This window comes from Oncorhynchus tshawytscha, linkage group LG17 (genome assembly GCF_018296145.1).
Source record: "Oncorhynchus tshawytscha isolate Ot180627B linkage group LG17, Otsh_v2.0, whole genome shotgun sequence".
In the NCBI taxonomy this organism is placed as follows: Eukaryota; Metazoa; Chordata; class Actinopteri; order Salmoniformes; family Salmonidae; genus Oncorhynchus; species Oncorhynchus tshawytscha.
Genome location: NC_056445.1, coordinates 23,932,037 through 23,950,721, shown reverse-complemented (window position 1 = coordinate 23,950,721; position 18,685 = coordinate 23,932,037). Strand labels below are relative to the sequence as shown.

Genomic DNA, 18,685 nt, shown 5'->3' with positions numbered 1-18,685 from the left:
GTTGATATTAAAGGAAATGTGAAGGGAGGCAGAGTGATTGAGGCCAAAAGTTTGCTCAGTAGGAAATAGGGTCAAAGAAGTGAAAGTTTATTAGTGCTGCTGAGGTTGGAGAAGGTTTTGCCTGGAACAGTACAGATAGCATTTTCTTATTTCAATGTTGACATGCTGAATAATTCTAATGGTGGATTGTTTCAGCAGGTTCTAGATAAAGTTGAATTGATTCGGGGGCTTGGGATGGGTTTTTAGCAGGTATTGATTTGTTTTTTATTTTTTACTTTCTAGGTAGACGGTGATTCATCGCAAACTTCAGGACAGTACGTAGCAGTATGCACCTTGAACGTTTGTTTGACCGCTATGATTTCAAGATGAATAGAATGGCCTCACACTCCAGTACAGTAGGTGGCGGTGAAGAATAATGTTTGGCCGTCCTTCATGTTTAGTAGATTATTGAAGTACCACAAGAGTAAATAGCGATTTTCTGAAACAGGGAAGAAGAGTCTGTCATCGTATAGCCAAGGCTTGTAACCGTGGCGTTTCTCAGGTAAAGTTGCCAGCTAACGTTCGCTTTTTTTATTTTAGCTCTTGGCAATTAAATTGACTTGCTGCTGGGGCAATCAGGTTTATCTAACTATTTTGCCTAGGGTTGGCTAGCTAGCTACTGTTAACGGAATCGAACTAAATTGTGAATCGCTGTAACTAGCTAGTTATGGCTAAATCTAACCATACCTTAACGTTACTTATTTGGGAACGATACTTTATTCAGAAAAGTTGATGTCTAGTTTGCGCAGTTAGCTGACTACTGTTAGCCAAACACTAACATATAACTAATTGTGTAGCCAACAGATCTGACCCGATTGTTTAAACTGTACCAGGGTCGGACAGGCTTCCTATGTAGATTAAGGCTGAAATGTATAATTTCCGGTGTAGATTAAGACTGGAGCCAGCGTGAGAAGGTTTGGAAAGTGTAGCTAGCAACCTTAATCCGAATTGTTCCAAAATGGCGGCTGTCCTGCTAACTCACATGAGGACAACATAGCAGTCATTCAATCTTCTTGGTATGACTATTTGGACTACAAGGCATTTCCCATCCCTGTTTTGAGGTATGTTTTCTGAACCATATCTCGCGCCGGCTCCAACCCTAGTGCAGTTGAGCAATCTAGTCGGATCTGCTGGCTAACTAATTGTACAAACTAGGCCGTTTTCATTCAGCTGCCCTGAATATGTCTGTGGGGTTTTCCTTTCAATTAACGCATAGACAACCAGGTGAGGGGAGTTCTTTACTAATTAGCGATCTTAATGGAATGAGTTTGACATGTACCCTGAGAGACTAACAGTGAAATGCTTACGGCCCTTCCCAACAATGCAGAGAAAGACATTAGAAATAACAGAAAAGTAATAATACATACACAATTAGTAACAATAACTGAGGTAGATATGTACATATGACTAGTTATAAAATGACAACAGGATAGATAATAAACAATAGCAGCAGGGTATGTGATGAGTTAGTCAGTGCAGAAAGGGTAATGCAGATTGTCCAGGTAGCTATTTGGTTAACTACTTAGCAGTGGCTTGGGGTTAAACTGTTCAGGATCCTGTTGGTTCCAGACTTGGTGCATTGGTACTGCTTGCAGTGCGGTAGCTGAGAGAACAGTCTATGACTTGGGTGGCACCATAAACATCTTTGAAAATGTTTATGGCCTTCCTCTGACACCGCCTGGTATAGAGGTCCTGGATGGCAGGGAGCTCGGCCCCAGTGATGTACTGGTTACACACTACACTCTGTAGCGCCTTGCGGTCGGATGCCAAGCAGTTGCCATACCAAGCGGTGATGCAACCAGTCAAGATGCTCTCAACGGTGCAGCTGTATGACTTTTTGAGGATCTGAGGACCCATGCCAAATATATTCAGCCTCCTAAAGAGGCATTTTGCCCTCTTCACCACTGTGTTGGTGTGTGGACCATGATAGATCCTTAGTGGAGTGGACACAGAGGTACTTGAAGCTCTCAACCTGCTCCACTACAGCCCTGTCGATATGAATGGTGATGTGCTTGGCCCTCCGTTTCCTGTAATCCATGATCAGCTTCTTTGTCTTGCTGACATTTGATTGAGAAGTTGTCCACAGGTCAGATAGAATAGATGAATAACACATAGGAATAGGTCTATGGAAAATGTGCTATAGTTAAAGGGAACATCTATAACCATACTACCCTGTTCACATTACTGCAGTTTTTCAACAGTGTCAAGCTGTCTCTGAACCGCACCTTTTGTTCTGTAGCTTGACTCATTTTGTTACCGCCAGGTACAATCCAGGACACATACTTGCAACTTGTCTAGCTTCCTCAGAGGCTTGTGGGAATTGTGGTTGAAGAATCATTAATGTATGAAGGTTTTCTGTGGTCATTGACCTGCAGTAGAATCTGTCTAACACTTGTAAAGAGACAACTTCAACTGTGTCAGATAAGGGAGGAACAAAATGTTCCACATGCCAGACAAGTGGGCAACAACATTCCCTTGCAGTAATCTCCAGCCCAAAGCCCTGTGGGGTGTGATGTGTGACTGGAAATTAAACAGGCTGAAGGATGCTAATCCACGGAATACAACCTTGATCCAAGCATCAGATTCCCAATGCACAGCACACAGACACTAAGACTTTGAGAGGCGATGTCAGGACAGATGGGTGCAGAGAGGGTGATCGTGACAGTAATCACTTAGGTAGGTCTTATCTCTGCTTCATCTTACTGTCATTACCTCTCATTCCCCTCCCAATGCAAAAGCCTCAGTATAGATGAATACATGGCAGGTTGTATATAACCGGACCACGCATGCTGCTATTAGCACAGAGTCAAAAAGAAGATGGAATTCACACGGTACCTCAGAGCCTGGGATTTCTCACATTGTCTGCTCTCCTGACCTTAAACACGCCTGCATAGTGTGTTAATCAGCTTCCATCAGTCACTCAACATTGTCTGCTCTCCTGACCTTAAACACGCCTGCATAGTGTGTTAATCAGCTTCCACCAGTCACTCAACATTGTCTGCTCTCCTGACCTTAAACACGCCTGCATAGTGTGTTAATCAGCTTCCATCAGTCACTCAACATTGCTTATTGTTTATTACTTTTGCTGTATTGGACCCAACATTATGACACTTTAGACAATGGTTACATATTTTCACCAATGCCAGGTATCAAGTCCTCTCAAAAAAATGCTAATGAATGTCCTAATGCTCTACCCATTGACATTGTCAGAACAAGCCTCTTAAACTTGCTCAAAAACAAACTCCTCCAATTAGCTCTTTATCGAAAGCCCTGCTTTATATTTCACAGGCACGGACATAAATGAATCACGCTGTATATTAAACACTTCAGTTTCCCACTTTTCTCTCAACTGGTCTCTGACCTCCCGAAATGCTTTCTCATCGTCGTGGGTGATCAGGCATACCAACATCGTGTCATCAGCAAACTTAATGATGGCGTTGGAGTCGTGTGCGGCTATGCAGTCGTGGTTGAACAGGGAGTACAGGAGGGCACTAAGCACTCGCCCCTAAGGTCAGTGTTGAGGATCAGCGTGGGGGATGTGTTGTTGCCTACCCTCACCACTTGGGGGGGGCGGCCTGTCAGGAACTCCAGGATCCAGTTGCAGAAGGAGGTGTTCAGTCCCAGGATCCTTAGTTTCAGTTAGCTTCACAGTGTAACATTTTAATTTCTGCTGAAATCAAAATGAAAGAAAAGTTATCTTGCACATTCAGCAGGCTGTGGTGTTACATAGGCTTTTAGAATTGTTTTTATTTTATTACTTATCGTTAATGCCGTCTTTGGTGTGCTGATTAATGCACAAGCACGCATTTTTTTCCCACTACTATCAATATTTATTTTGATTAAGTCATACAAGTGTTATATTGCATTAAGTTTAAAATACATTATCATTATCACTACATTACTATTAACACCCAAAAACATTTTATTTAATCAAATATTTTTTGTCTTCTTCAAATGAACGGGAAGATGATACGATGATGCTATCTTAGCAAGAGGATGGAAATCTAATTTCATTGGTCCTCAACTCGTGGCTCAGTCATTTCATTCAGGAGTTAGTGGAGTTAGCAGGGAGTTTAGCCTTCCCTGGAGCATGTTTCGTTCTGAAGACTTTTACCTGGCTGAAAGGTGAGACACAATCGTATGACTGGTTGACCAAAATTGCCTCTTCGTAGGATACCCCTCTAGCTGTGGATGTATTTCTGGCAATATTTATTTAACCATCCCATTATGAACTACCGCTCTTCCTTGTTCTCAGTTAGATGCCAAAGTGAGTCATGTTTTAAACCCAGGAGGAAAGGCTAATGTCCAAGTAGTATTGTGACATGATCATACCCAACCAGCCAAAGTTAGCTAGCTAGTCAACCTTACTGTCGAACCACTGTCTCTCCCTCTGTATGTCACCACACTGGAGAATATTGACATGTTGCTTTGTCTTTCAACAGGTGCATACATTGTGTTGTACTCACTGCAGATTCTTGGGACCAACATGAGAGCTGGAGGTAGGTTTTGATATAATAGGTACCTGTATAAATGGGTTTGTGGGGTGTGTTCCTAGACAAAGGCTTTGAAATGTCCAAAAATATTCTCTGCTAAATGTCAATAGTCCCCCACAAAATCAATACAGTTCAAGCAATAATAAACAATAAACCATTGTCTTTAACCTCACCATTCTGTAGTTTATCAATGCCATCTGTTTTGTTACCAAAGCCCCATATACTACCCACCACTGCGCCCTGTATGCTCTAGTTGGCTGGTTCTCGATATATATTCGCCGCCAGACCCACTGGCTCCAGGTCATCTATAAGTCTATGCTAGATAAAGCTACGCCTTATCTCAGCTCACTGGTCACAATAACAACACCCATCCGTGCAGGCGCTCCAGCAGGTATATCTCACTGGTCATCCCCAAAGCCAACACTTATTTTGGCCGCCTTTCCTTCCAGGTCTCTGCTGCCAGTGACTGGAACAAATTGCAAAAATTGCTGAAGCTGGAGACTTATTTCCCGCACTAACTTTTAACATCAGCTACAGTGGGGCAAAAAAGTATTTAGTCAGCCACCAATTGTGCAAGTTCTCCCACTTAAAAAGATGAGACGCCTGTAATTTTCATCATAGGTACACTTCAACTATGACAGACAAAATGAGAATAAAAAAATCCAGAAAATCACATTGTAGGATTTTTTAATGAATTTATTTGCAAATTATGGTGGAAAATAAGTATTTGGTTACCTACAAACAAGAAAGATTTCAGGCTCTCACAGACCTGTAACTTCTTCTTTAAGAGGCTCCTCTGTCCTCCACTCATTACCTGTATTAATGGCACCTGTTTGAACTTGTTATCAGTATAAAAGACACCTGTGCACAACCTCAAACAGTCACACTCCAAACTCCACTATGGCCAAGACCAAAGAGCTGTCAAATGACACCAGAAACAAAATTGTAGACCTGCACCAGGCTGGGAAGACTGAATCTGCAATAGGGAAGCAGCTTGGTTCGAAGAAATCAACTGTGGGAGCAATTATTAGGAAATGGAAGACATACAAGACCACTGATAATCTCCCTCGATCTGGGGCTCTACGCAAGATCTCACCCCGTGGGGTCAAAATGATCACAAGAACGCTGAGCAAAAATCCCAGAACCACACGGGGGGACCTAGTGAATGACCTGCAGAGAGCTGGGACCCCACAAAATCAATACAGTTCAAGCAATAATAAACAATAAACCACACCTGATGGTGTGTTACCATCAGTAACACACTACGCCGCCAGGGACTCAAATCCTGCAGTGCCAGACGTGTCTTCCTGCTTAAGCCAGTGCATGTTCGGGCCCGTCTGAAGTTTGCTAGAGAGTATTTGGATGATCCAGAAGAAGATTGGGAGAATGTCAGATGAAACCAAAATATAACTTTTTTGGTAAAAACTCAACTCGTTGTGTTTGGAGGACAAAGAATGTTGAGTTGCATCCAAAGAACACCATACCTACTGTGAAGCATGGGGGTGGAAACATCATGCTTTGGGGCTGTTTTTCTGCAAAGGGACCAGGACGACTGATCCGTGTAAAGGAAAGAGTGAATGGGGCCATGTATCGTGAGATTGAGTGAAAACCTCCTTCCATCAGCAAGGGCATTGAAGATGAAACGTGGCTGGGTCTTTCAGCATGACAATGATCCCAAACACACGCCCGGGCAATGAAGGAGTGGCTTTGTAAGAAGCATTTCAAGGTCCTGGAGTGGCCTAGCCAGTCTCCAGATCTCAACCCCATAGAAAATCTTTGGAGGGAGTTGAAAGTCCGTGTTGCCCAGCGACAGCCCCAAAACATCACTGCTCTAGAGGAGATCTGCATGGAGGAATGGGACAAAATACCAGCAACAGTGTGTGAAAACCTTGTGAAGACTTACAGAAAACGTTTGACCTCTGTCATTGCCAACAAAGGGTATATAAAACAAAGTATTGAGAAACTTTTATTTACCGAATACTTATTTTCCACCATAATTTGCAAATAAATTTATTAAAAACCGATCGCTGCAGCTGTACATAGTCCATCTATAAATAGCCCACCCAATCTACTTACCTCATCCCCATATTGTTTTTATTTACTACTTTTTTTTGTATTGTGTTATTGACTGTACGCTTGTTTATTCCATGTGTAACTCTGTTGTTTGTGTCCCACTGCTTTGCTTTATCTTGGCCAGGTTGCAGTTGTAAATGAGAACTTGTTCTCAACTAGCTTATCTGGTTAAATAAAGGTGAAATAATCAATTAACTAAAATGTCAACTCAAATACATCCGTCAGGGCAATAATAGTCCAGCGATACTGAACATCAAAGGGAGCGCAGTGGGGAACAATACGTTTCCTGGAGCAATAGAGGGAAAATTAGTGAGAGAGGGGGGTGGGTTTTAGCTGTTGACTTCAGGCTTGCAGTTGCACGGTCTGTCAGTCTGATACACCTGATGGTTTATTTGTCAAAGCTTCGCAACACTGTTGCTACTAATCCATTCGATCAATGACAGGAGCGGGCCCCAAAGATTCCAAACATGACCTAGAGCGTTAACACCGGCGATCAACTTCAACAACAAACTAATCACGCTGAAAATAAACAGGACTTCTGCCAGGAGTTAAACACACTGTCAAAATTGCCACGCCGACCGAGAGCCTCCATACAGAGCCGGAAGAGCCATTGTTATTATCTCCCTCCTGACTGCTGCTGTGCTCTTAAAGGGGCAGCCCACGGTGAAGGCTCCATGCAGGATTTCACTACGAATGTTCACAGCCTTTATGGACATCTCCAGTTTAGGTCTTAAGAGAATGCTTTGAACCAAATATAATGCTTTTTGGTTTCAGATGAATTTAACACCAGATTATTGTAATTTCCCATTCTGACACTGACTGTAAGTCCTTGCTAAGAGTCTCTGTGAGCTCATTGCACACATCACCATCTACAGCCAATCAGCATGCATAGTAATTCTATGTCCACGGCCCAAGGAAACTGTCCTGAGGGGAACTACTGTACGTATCTGATGTTAGAGAAGCTTCCATTGAAGAACACTCTGGGTTCTGTTGGGTAATTAACTCTCCAACCGTGTGATGGCAGGGGACGTAAAGCCATTCCAAGTGAGGTTTTTTCAATAAGAAATGGTGATCAATAACACAAGGCTTCACTGAAACCTAACAATACAGCTCCAACTATCATCTAATCAATTTATTTTAGCCAGTCATGAGTCAGTGCAGTACAAGTTGAGTGCCTTTCCCTATATGCATGCTGAAAGTCATTAGTTAACTTGTTCTTTATAAAATAGCATTGCATTTGTTCAAACGCAGTTTACTGAAAACAGGCAGCACACTGGCTGGGTGGATGTTAGAGGCAGCAAAGGGTGCTTTACTATTTGTAGGTAGTGGAATTACTTTGGCTTTCTTTCACACCTGTGGACACAATCCTGGTTAAAGACATGGCAAATTGGGGTGGCAATACAGTCTTACCATTCTCAGTAGTTTCCCATCTAGGTTGTCTATACTTGGTGGCTTATCATTGATGGATGCTAACTGTTTTTCCACCTATTCCACACTAACTTGACCAAATTCAAAACGGCATTCCTACTCTTTCATTATTAGATCTTCAATGCACATATGTTGGTTCAATGTTTTAACAGACTAATGTTTGTATTATTTACTGGTGAAATAGTCATTGAAATTATTTTGCTATATCAAAATGTTTTTTGCTAAAATGGCCCATCAACATCAATGAACGATGTAGATTTAATTGGGTTTTCTGTCCATAATATAACTTAATCCAAAGTATTTTCCCATAGTTTTTAAATGTAATTTATCTTGTTTTAGTAATATTCTTATTCTTTTTTTTTATTAAAAAAATAAATAAATAATTGAGTCACAATGTCTCAGTTGACAGTATGTCAACCAATCAGCTGAGCAGCCTGAATTGTTTGTCACTTTTTTTTTTTTTTTTTTTTTTTTTTTGGACCATACCATTTTTCAGTTCATCGACCCAGGGGCTCGAACAGTTCTCAGTTTCTTAACAGGTACATGCTTGTCAACAATTGGCAAGAATAATTTGACAAATTCTTCCAAGTGCTGCATTTGGTTTCTCCTCATACACATCAGGCCAACAAATGTTTTTCATCTTAAACAAGAGTCCTGAGAACATTTTATAAGATCTGTTATAAATGGCTTTAGACCCTGCCTTTGGTACTTCTGGCTTTTCTTGTTATTGCCACATTGTTATGGTCACTAGCCAATGGGAACTGATATTGCTTTGGAGCCAAGCTCTGCAGCAGTGGTGAAGATCTGATCAATACTAGTGGATGTCACAGATCCAACACTATTGGTTTACACACTAGTTGGTTGAGTGATAACCTGGGTCATGTTACAGGCTTTAGTCACAGTAAGAAACTTCCTCTGGAGAGGACAACTAGATAACCAGTCAATGTTCAGGTCACCAAGCAAATTAATTTCTATGTTAGCATCAGAGACCTTATGACACACACACATTAGACATGGTGTTGAAATAGAGTTCCATTTCCTCTCTCTCCTCTCTCCTGCTGTCTATTGATCTCTTCATTCTCTTTCTTTGGTCTATGTATCTTATTTCCTTCAGGCATCTTGAAGTTGGCTGCATTGGTTTCTGTCTTTTTCCTGGCAGTTTTCCTTGCCTTCCAGCTGCTGGAAATTAACATGGACTTCAATCTGGGGAATGTGTTTGGTGAGTTTGGTTACAGGTGTTTTCCAGTTTTGTAACTGTGCGTATCAATCTATTGCCTGATCTTGCATGGAATTCCAAGGAGGAATCACTTAGTTTCAAAGGCTATTATTTTGAATACATCTCTCAATAGATGGTATTAATAATCTTCACCAGGGATTCTAAATTTAGGCCTTCAGAAAAACCTTTGTCGTGTCTGCATGCGACACCCCTTAGTCTCTGGCTGAAACTAAATTCACACACTACAGAGACGGAAGGTGTGTAGCGCAATGTTGTTTTTCGTCACAAAAGGGGTGGCTCCTTGTGATATCTTTTTGCATTCGGCCGTACTTTTGTGCTATCTGGAAATTGAGACGCTCGGTATCATTCCTTCCGCAGCCGTGGGGCCAGTGTTGTCGCTCGGTTCCTTGTTCTGATCTACAGGTTATTCATCAAAGTAGCCTATTTTGTATTTGTAACCATATATAATCTCTGCGACTGTTCAAACGCTAAACCAAACAAGAATCCACCCCGTGAAAATATTTAGTTTATTAGTAATAACCAGTGATTCCAGGCTATTGTGAAGTGGTAGAACCTGCTTTAGCCAACTAGCTAGCCATGTGCTTTTATTTGAGCTGATATCTGAATGAGTACACAAGCAGGATATCAAACTGGGATAATGTTTTAGGTTGTACCTGCAAGTAGGAGAGTATTTGCTAAGGGCATGTTTGCAAAAAAAAAAAAAAAAAGCTAAATCTGATTTCACATGGAAATGTGTGATGCTAAAAGGCCTGGCCAGCTTGCTATGTTTTTAGCCAGGCTAAAGCCATATTTAGTGCAAAGCTCAATGTTTTAACTTTCTTAAATAAGGAACTCATGAGCTCACGGGCTAATGTCACAAAGACATCTGGAACTCGAGTCAAACTTGTCTGTTTCTGTCCCTCCACAACAGGGTCCATGCCTGTAGAGGAAGGCCGTAAGTATACTTCAGTAACTTCTCCTGTTAAATCACTTTAACCTGATTTCCTCAATCAAGTTACATTTCTTCTTTTTCCCGTGGTATATGAAAATCAGGGCTGATCTTCTCTTAAGAAACTATGGAAACACCTTGCCTTGTATGCAGAAGTGTTAGCTAAGTAGTTCATCTGTGTGTATTGTGTACTTACCACCTGGCCTTTATTGTGAATGTTTTGGTTCTTTAGCTGTTGAGTTCTATGTAAATAGTCTGGTTTGTTCTGTACGTGTGTGAGTTATATTGTGCGTGAGAGAGTTTCAAGCTGTGTGTGTAATAGTAGACTGTGTTTGCAGGGCCTAGATATGTACGTGTTCGCTTTGGGGGGGGGGGTGCTAAAGTGTGTTGGTATTGTATACTCTGTTTGGAATTCCATTCACAGCTACCAGACTGGAACGCTACAAGTGTGGCCTCTCCAAGCCATGTCCCGAGGGACACTTCTCCTTTAAGATGGCCAGCGGAGCAGCCAGTGTTGTCGGTCCCAAAATCTGCCTGGAGGACAACATGTAAGAGACATGATGGACCAATAATAACAGTACAACCAAAGACCCACATCCCTCTCAACCCATAATAACAGTACAACCAAAGACCCACATCCCTCAAGTTATATTAACAGTACAACCAAAGACCCACATCCCTCTCAACCTATATTAACAGTACGACCAAAAGCCCACATCCCCCTCAACCCATAATAACAGTACAACCAAAGACCCACATCCCCCTCAACCCATAATAACAGTACAACCAAAGACCCACATCCCTCTCAACCCATAATAACAGTACAACCAAAGACTCACATCCCTCTCAACCTATATTGACAGTACAACCAAAGACCCACATCCCTCACAACCTATATTGACAGTACAACCAAAGGCCCACATCCCTCTCAACCCATATTAACAGTACAACCAAAGACCCACATCCCTCTCAACCCATAATAACAGTACAACCAAAGACCCACATTCCTCTCAACCCATAATAACAGTACAACCAAAGACCCACATCCCTCTCAACCCATAATGACAGTACAACCAAAGACCCACATCCCTCTCAACCTATATTAACAGTACAAACAAAGGCCCACATCCCTCTCAGCCGATACGCAGGGGCCTAATTAGAAACAGGTATTTTAAATAAGACGTTTTATCCCCCCCCACACACACACACACACACAAAATAACCTTGCACTTGACTTTTCCTACTTGCACTGACTGCTGATAACTACTTTCTATTTTGAAAGAATTTACAGCACTTACAATTACTTATGTAGTTGTCTCACTCTGCTAAATGACTAAAAGGTAAACATCTATTGCCAGGTAGAAATCTAGAGTGCAAGGCTGACACAATAGGATATTCTACAACAGAATTATCCATGTCTGTTTTACAGGATGCATTTCTATTCTTATTTTATAGATTCCTAGACAGACTAGCGTAGACCGGTATGAACTGAGGTAGAGATTCAATTTAAACATGCCTGAAGCAACCTGTTGACTGTTAACCCTCTATGTAATTAACTGTTGACTCTTGTGGCATTCTGCATCCGTGTTATTGAAATCCAATTCCTCAGGCAGTGCTTCAAGGGAATCAAGTCTGTTTTTTTTAGGAATTTATTAAGTCTTTTATTTTTGTGTCGACGCTATACGACCAGGGTGTGACAAGTCTCAGCGCAGTGGTACACGACCGGGAACAAAGACAAGGATGGGACAAACCTAACCACAAAGTACCCAATAAAATACATGCAGGCTCACTGTCACATAATGCTTAATTTGTCCTTTCAGATTGATGAGTGGAGTCAAGAACAACGTGGGCAGAGGAATTAACATCGCCCTGGTTAATGGTAAACTAGCCTTGTCACTGCTACATGCCATAGACAAACAGTACTTCTCCTTGTAGTCAAATCGGTTGTTTTACATGACTACATCTGTGAGTAATATGACAATTGAAAATGACATCTGGTGTGTGAAACATTTACTTTGTTCAGCGATTGGCAGCTCGAGTCCTTTGAGGATGTGTAGAGTGCCTAGATGGCTGTTAGTGCTGGGCTGGAACAAAAGCCTGCATACAACATGGCCCTGGACTGTAGTTGCCCATCCCTGCCTTGGTTAACTACTTCAATACTAACTCGTCCATACCGCTGTTCATGTACACTGAGTGTACAAAACATTAAGAACACCTTCCTAATATTGAGTTACACCCCCTTTTGCCCTCAGAAAAGCCTCAATTTGTCGGGGCATGGGCTAATGTACTACTCTGAATGCACTATTCATGATAGGAGTTAGCCTGTGATTGTACATTAGCTTGTCGTGAACAAGTTGTTTGTTCTCCACAGGAAAGACAGGGGACCTCATCAAGACAGACCACTTTGACATGTGGGCGGGAGGTGAGGCCTTAGTTTCAGTTATATTTCCTGTGTTTCCGTGTCATGGAGTGCCTCTTGACTAGGCAGGCGGACCAGGCAAACCAGTCTTGTACCTGTGTATTTGTTGTGTGTGCAGATGTCAACACGCTCATCACATTCCTGAAGACTATTGAAGAAGGAACAGTAGTGATGATGGCCACGTTTGACGACTCGGCCTCCAAGTAGGTGTTCCGAACTGAAGAAAAGATGCACATTCAGCATTTAACTTCTCCGTGAACTCTTAGATTATAATTTTAAGCTTAGGCAAATACTTCAGTTAAGTGTCTTGATCAATCTGTTTCCTTCCTCCAGGGACTGAATTGAACCCTTGTAGAATTGACAAATGACTATCACATAAATAAATCTGTTAACTGACTGCGGGGAAATGAAAATTTATTTCTCCCTAACTGCTGATATTAAAGGAGTCACCAATTACTGATGTATAACAATGGTGACTAAGAGCAAAGGTTCAAGTAAAGGAAAGAGTGGTAGGTAGAGATATTTAAGTGTCTAGTGTACACTCTCAATGACATTCTAGCTGTGTATTCACTAGCAAATGGACCGAAACGGTGAGGGACTACCTGAACTTGTCCAATAAACTTTATTTTTGTTGTGAAATATTTCGCTATGGTGTGCACAAATGAATACGACCCTGCTTTGCGGTCTACAGGCTGAATGACGAGTCCAGGAAGATGATTGGTGAACTTGGCAGTTCCAGCATCAGCACATTAGGCTTCAGGGACAACTGGATCTTTGTGGGAGGCAAAGGGATCAAGACCAAGAGTCCCTTTGAGCAGGTAACTTCAATTCCCCCCCCCCCCTTTTAAAATATTTATCCTCCATGGTTTGTTCACATTTTTTCTTTCTGGCCTGTTCACATGGGACTTTTTCACCTCTCCCCGTTGAAATATCAAGGCTTCAGTGGAGCACAGCTGATGGAACTTTGTCTATAGAAATACCATTTATCATGATACAGACTCATTTTCTAGCCCTGTCATAAAGAGTTGCGCGACATCCTAATGCATTTCATACATGTCATCGTCTACAACCCTCAGACTCAACTCTGGACCGCCAAGCCAATCCCACTGCATTTTGTTCATTGTTCCCCTCTAATCAGGGACTGATTTGGACTCGAGACACTGTGTGTGTGTGTGTGCAATTAATTATCAGGTAGAACAGAACCAGCAGACTCCGGACTTTGTAGAGTAAGAGTTGAACACCCCTGGTCTACAACGTTGCAGATGTCATCGGAGGCTTGATTACCTAGAGAGGCAAGTTGAAATATCCCAAATGGAGCTAGATGAAGCCAGAACAATAATCTACTTGTTGAGCATAGCTATAGCCTTCAGTCTGGTGTTCATGGTCAGTTTGTCAAGGTCCCAACATCAGCGTATAACTGTCCTGCAACAGGGCACTTTGACGCAAGAATGCACTCGAACGTGACGTTTGTTTGTAAACTAAAAACTTGCTTTATAAGATATGTAAAACACAGCCATTCCATGATTTAGTTTTCGTTCTTTACAGTCCTGAACAATTGATTTCATTATCTGAGTTTCACCAGACAAGACAATTATGAGAATACTGTCTTTTTACATTTCCATCTGACCCTTGAACATGTTGTCCCAGAGTGAACAGGCACTCCTTCAATATTGACTTTCCATCCTCCCTTATGTGTTCTTGGGACATTGTTTGTGATTGCTGTGCCCGGTACACACACAGCCTTATCAGACAAGAGGGGCCATGCAATGTGCTTCCCAAATGGCACCCTCTTCCCTTTGTAGTGCACAAAACACTTGCACTATATAGGGAATAGGCTGCCATTTGGGATGCTACCATTGGGTCTAATCCAAAACCTGTCTCTGCCTCTACAGCACATAAAGAACCATGCCGAAACCAACAAGTACGAGGGCTGGCCCGAGGTGCTGGAGATGGAAGGCTGCATACCCCAAAGACAGGAGTGATCTTTTCACTTGATCCCTCGACCGGCCATCTCCGGTTCCCTTCATAGCCGACCCCTTCACGCCTTTGGTTGCGTCTCCCATTCGTCTCTTAAAATAGTGTACTTGCACACTTTCCTATGATGGCTCTAACAATGGTTGAACCTCCCTCCACCTAATGCTAACACCAACGCAGCCTTGGTATTTTAGAGACTGTCCCTCTGCGTTGCAGCTGTCAATGTTTGCAGCAATCGGTGTTTGACGTCAGGAAGCATCCTTGTTTGTTTGTGTCAAGGTATTGTCTATATATAGAAAGAGGAATGGTATGGCAGAAATTCCTGTTATTGGTTATTCAGCAGAATGTACCAAGATCACTGTGAAATTTGTAAATAGAACTACAAAAAAGTATCAACTTTTGAACATCCATATTGTAATATAACATCTTGGAAAGCTATATGGCTTAAGATCCTTGTTACTTAAGAGTGAATTTATATTATAGCTTTTTATCTTTAGTGATTGGTCTTTTAAATTGTTAGTTTTTGTGTGGTTTGGGAGTGGAATGAATGAGGAAGCGTGTAGCTAAAGCTTGTTAGTGGGGATTTTGACTTGTGTGCATCTTCCTTGGATAGAATGAGAATTGTTTGTTTTGGATGGGGGTCATGTACCTAAGTGTTTCAGTAAAAATCTATAGATATTTTAGGGAAATGTTTTGCTGATTTGATAAACAAATCACTTGGGAATTTATTGGCACCTTGACAGCCTTGGAAAAACCATTCAAGAATAGATTGATACAGTACAAAGATGACTAGGTTTTGATTTTGTGGCTAGATCTTACTTTCCCCAGTATCTCTGGTTTACTTTAAAGACTAACTCTGCATCACATCTCTTCCACTTGGCTCTCCTAAAGCTTTGATTACCTCATTGCGACTGACTTTTTTGTTCTTATCATATAATGCAAGAACTGCCTAGGCTGAAGCTCACAGCTTTTAGCTAAGTTACTGTTGGCTTTTGCAACATTGCATCATGTCTCCCCTGGATCTTCTTCAGTGAGTGGTCTCAGTACCACTACCACTGTTCATTAGCTGTGGTCATATTAGCTACAATTCAACCCAGCTGTCATTTTGTTACACTTGGAATGGAGTAAGCTACATATATAACAAATAATACATTTGACGTTTTATTTAAAGAAGCAAGTCAATTAAGAACAAATTCTTATTTACAATGAAGGCCTACACCGGCCAAACCCAGATGAAGCTGGGCCAATCGTGCGCCGCCCCATGGGAATACCAATCAGGACCAGTTGTGATACCATCTGGAATGGAACCAGGGTATCTAGTGACTCCTCAAGCACTGAGATTCAGTGCCTTAGACCGCTGCACCACTCGGGGACCCATGGATTGATTCAGTGGATTCATTCCTGTTCTGTGTGTGAAGTTGAATCCATTGGGACATTATTGCATATGCAGTTATGTCATGTGCTTTAACTACGGTAACACCTGGTGCTGAAAGTAGCACACGTTTCAGAGTGTAATGTAAAACATCTCAGCTCGGTCCCCTAGTTGGTTCAAAGGATAACTGTCTGTTTTTGGTCAAATGGCAGGAATACAATCCTGTTTCTGTTTGCTTTTAGAGCAGTACATGTAACCTAACACAATGTGATTGTGGAGGCTATTTTGAAACCTGTTCCCCCATCCACTTGTCTATGGAGTCATTGCAATGAAGGATTTCTCCTTTTGTCTTGACATTGGCAAGATATTTTAGCACAATGAATGACATCCTCCACATTGCCTTTTAAAAAAGAGCTGTGTTCTGTTTTTTGGTTTCATTTGAGGACCTTGAGTGAAGTGAAAAGCCCAAATCGATACTCCATCGATGCCATTCCAAAAACAAGTGTGTCCTTCCTGCTCTTAATGGAATTCATCCCACCAATGTGCCTTGTCTGACTTACAAATCCATAGACAGTCTATGTAATATTCATTATTTCTGCATCTCTACTAAACTACTGATTCGTTAGTCATACATGTTGTTGCAAGGGAGTTAAATGGGGAACAATTCTGATAATTGTGACTCATTTTGTTGCAATGTCTTACATCTGTGTTGTGAAACATTTCAAACAACTTACCATTCATGAGTATGATTAATAAAGCTCAACCTGTCTTCATTGTACATGTGACATCTATTTCTCTCAATGCCTTGAACATCTTAAATCCTTTGTTGGCAGATGAAGTTGACTTGATTTTAGGGAGGAAAGGAGGAGTACATCCGGCTTCTTCACCTGTGCGGTCGTATGAGGGGGTGCCGAGGCATATTTCTGTCTGTAGTAAAGCCCTTTTGGGAGGAGAAACTCATTTTCATTGGCTGTGCCTGGGCCCACCCGACCCCTGCCCAGTCCTGTGAAATCCATAAATTCATTAGGCCCTAATCTATTTCAATTGACTGAATTCCTTATGAACTTTAACTCAGTCAAATCTTTGAAATTGATACATGTTGTTTTTATATTTTTGTTCGGTATAGTCATCTGCATCAATCTGGCTTGTCTTCAGGAGGTTGCATCATACTCAATGTTGCAGATGGAAATGGCATGAATAGATATAGCTCTTTGTTTTGTTACTGTGACACTGTCTGTTCTACATAGCCTAATGTTTCTAAACTAAGAACATTCCACAAGGTTGTGCTGGGATTCTATTATATAATACCCTATTCTCTTTGCAAAAGGTCAGCAATAATTTACCACCTGGTTTTTAATAAGAATTATAAACTGGGTGGTTTGAGCCCTGAATGCTGATTGGATGACAGCTGTGGTATATCAGACCATCTACCACGGGTATGACAAAAACATTTATTTTTACTGCTCAAATTATATTGGTAACCAGTTTATAACAGCAATAAGGCACCTCATGAGTTGGTGGTATATGGCCAATATACCACTAAGGGCTGTATCCAGGCACTCTGTGTTGTGTCGTGTTTAAGAACAGCCCTTAGCTGATATTGGCCATATACCACATGCTTTCGGGGCTTATTGCTTAAATATATGACTGTCTGTGGCTATTGTTGGTATGTATTTTGAATTCATACGTGTACATAATGCACATCACATCTACACACCAGTGTGGTTTCCATGCCAACAACGCTCTAATCTGAGCACTTGCAGGTCATGCACACTGACCTTGCGCTCAAAAGTTTGTGTTTTCAAGTGTCATGTTGACAAGCAAAAAACATTGTAACTAGTAAATAATTAAAACAATACATTTGACAGTGAAAACAATGTACAAAGCAGAAGAATCATTGGTCAAATGCAAAATAAATTTCAACTGTAGGCATATGCCATTTTCTTGACAATTTGGGGAAAGCTTTGTCTGGAGCCAGATAGCTGCCAAAAGGTTGAACATCGTAAGAAAATCCATACGTATATTGTTAGGATCGTAAGAAAAGCCATGCATGAAACGTAAACGTAACATTTTAGGCATGAACAAATCTTGTGCTGCAATTCTGATGTTCAGTAATACCTTTCAGAGTTTTGGCCATTTCATCTCGCCAACAAAAAAAGTAGATCAAACGGCCTGTGAGGAGTGATACGTGAACGAGCATAACGCAGTACAAAAAAAAGTAGACCAAACGGCCTGTGAGGAGTGATACGTGAACGAGCATAACGCAGTACAAAAAAAACTGGGAAACCAGAAAGAGAGAACTTGCACATTTTCAAGTTAAGTCTCCATTCTCTATTACTCCTCAGTTGAGTTGACTTCACATGTAGGAAGCTAATATAATGGATGTGTTTGCCAGGGCAAGTCTAGATGGTGCTATCTGTATTATGTCTACAACGGTGAAGTTTCAGTCTGCTAGTTATCTACAGCATGGGCACTCAAAATATTATTTTATAGAATATTTTAAAATGGATTTCATGAATTTAAAATAATTTGACATGATTTATATATGGATGATATATATATGGATTTTGGAAATTAGCAAGGGAGAGGTTAAACCTAAACTAAATCTGGCATCTTCTTATTCCCACACTTTACAATAACTCTGTTCCAGTGGTCTTAGGTAGTGTCTGTATAGGCTATCCCCTCCATCGTGACACTGCTACCCAATTCAAGAGTTTGTGAT

General features: G+C 41.3%; 1 protein-coding gene across 5 annotated transcripts; it reads left to right on the top strand.

The window, feature by feature from the left end:
- Nucleotides 1–389: 389 nt before the first annotated feature.
- On the top strand, nucleotides 390–16,741 carry LOC112233925 (protein FAM3C). 5 transcript variants are annotated; one of them, XM_024401824.2, is made up of 10 exons: nucleotides 390–541; nucleotides 4,482–4,538; nucleotides 9,148–9,252; nucleotides 10,181–10,204; nucleotides 10,623–10,746; nucleotides 12,019–12,077; nucleotides 12,570–12,620; nucleotides 12,736–12,820; nucleotides 13,309–13,435; nucleotides 14,510–16,741. In XM_024401824.2, the coding sequence occupies exons 2-10, from the start codon at nucleotides 4,526–4,528 to the stop codon at nucleotides 14,597–14,599; spliced, it is 678 nt and encodes a 225-aa protein (XP_024257592.1). In that variant the 5' UTR covers nucleotides 390–541; nucleotides 4,482–4,525; the 3' UTR covers nucleotides 14,600–16,741. The 5 variants fall into 5 exon arrangements, with proteins under 5 accessions (XP_024257592.1, XP_024257596.1, XP_024257597.1 ...); XM_024401826.2 differs by lacking the exon at nucleotides 390–541 and adding an exon at nucleotides 908–1,100; XM_024401827.2 differs by lacking the exon at nucleotides 390–541 and adding an exon at nucleotides 4,142–4,164.
- The last annotated feature ends 1,944 nt before the right edge of the window (nucleotides 16,742–18,685 follow it).

Excerpts from the sequence above, each read along its gene's own strand:
- LOC112233925 (XM_024401824.2), top strand. Across the intron at positions 12,821-13,308 it reads TTTGACGACTCGGCCTCCAA|GCTGAATGACGAGTCCAGGA; the intron begins GTAGGTGTTCCG and ends TGCGGTCTACAG. Across the intron at positions 13,436-14,509 it reads CCAAGAGTCCCTTTGAGCAG|CACATAAAGAACCATGCCGA; the intron begins GTAACTTCAATT and ends CTGCCTCTACAG.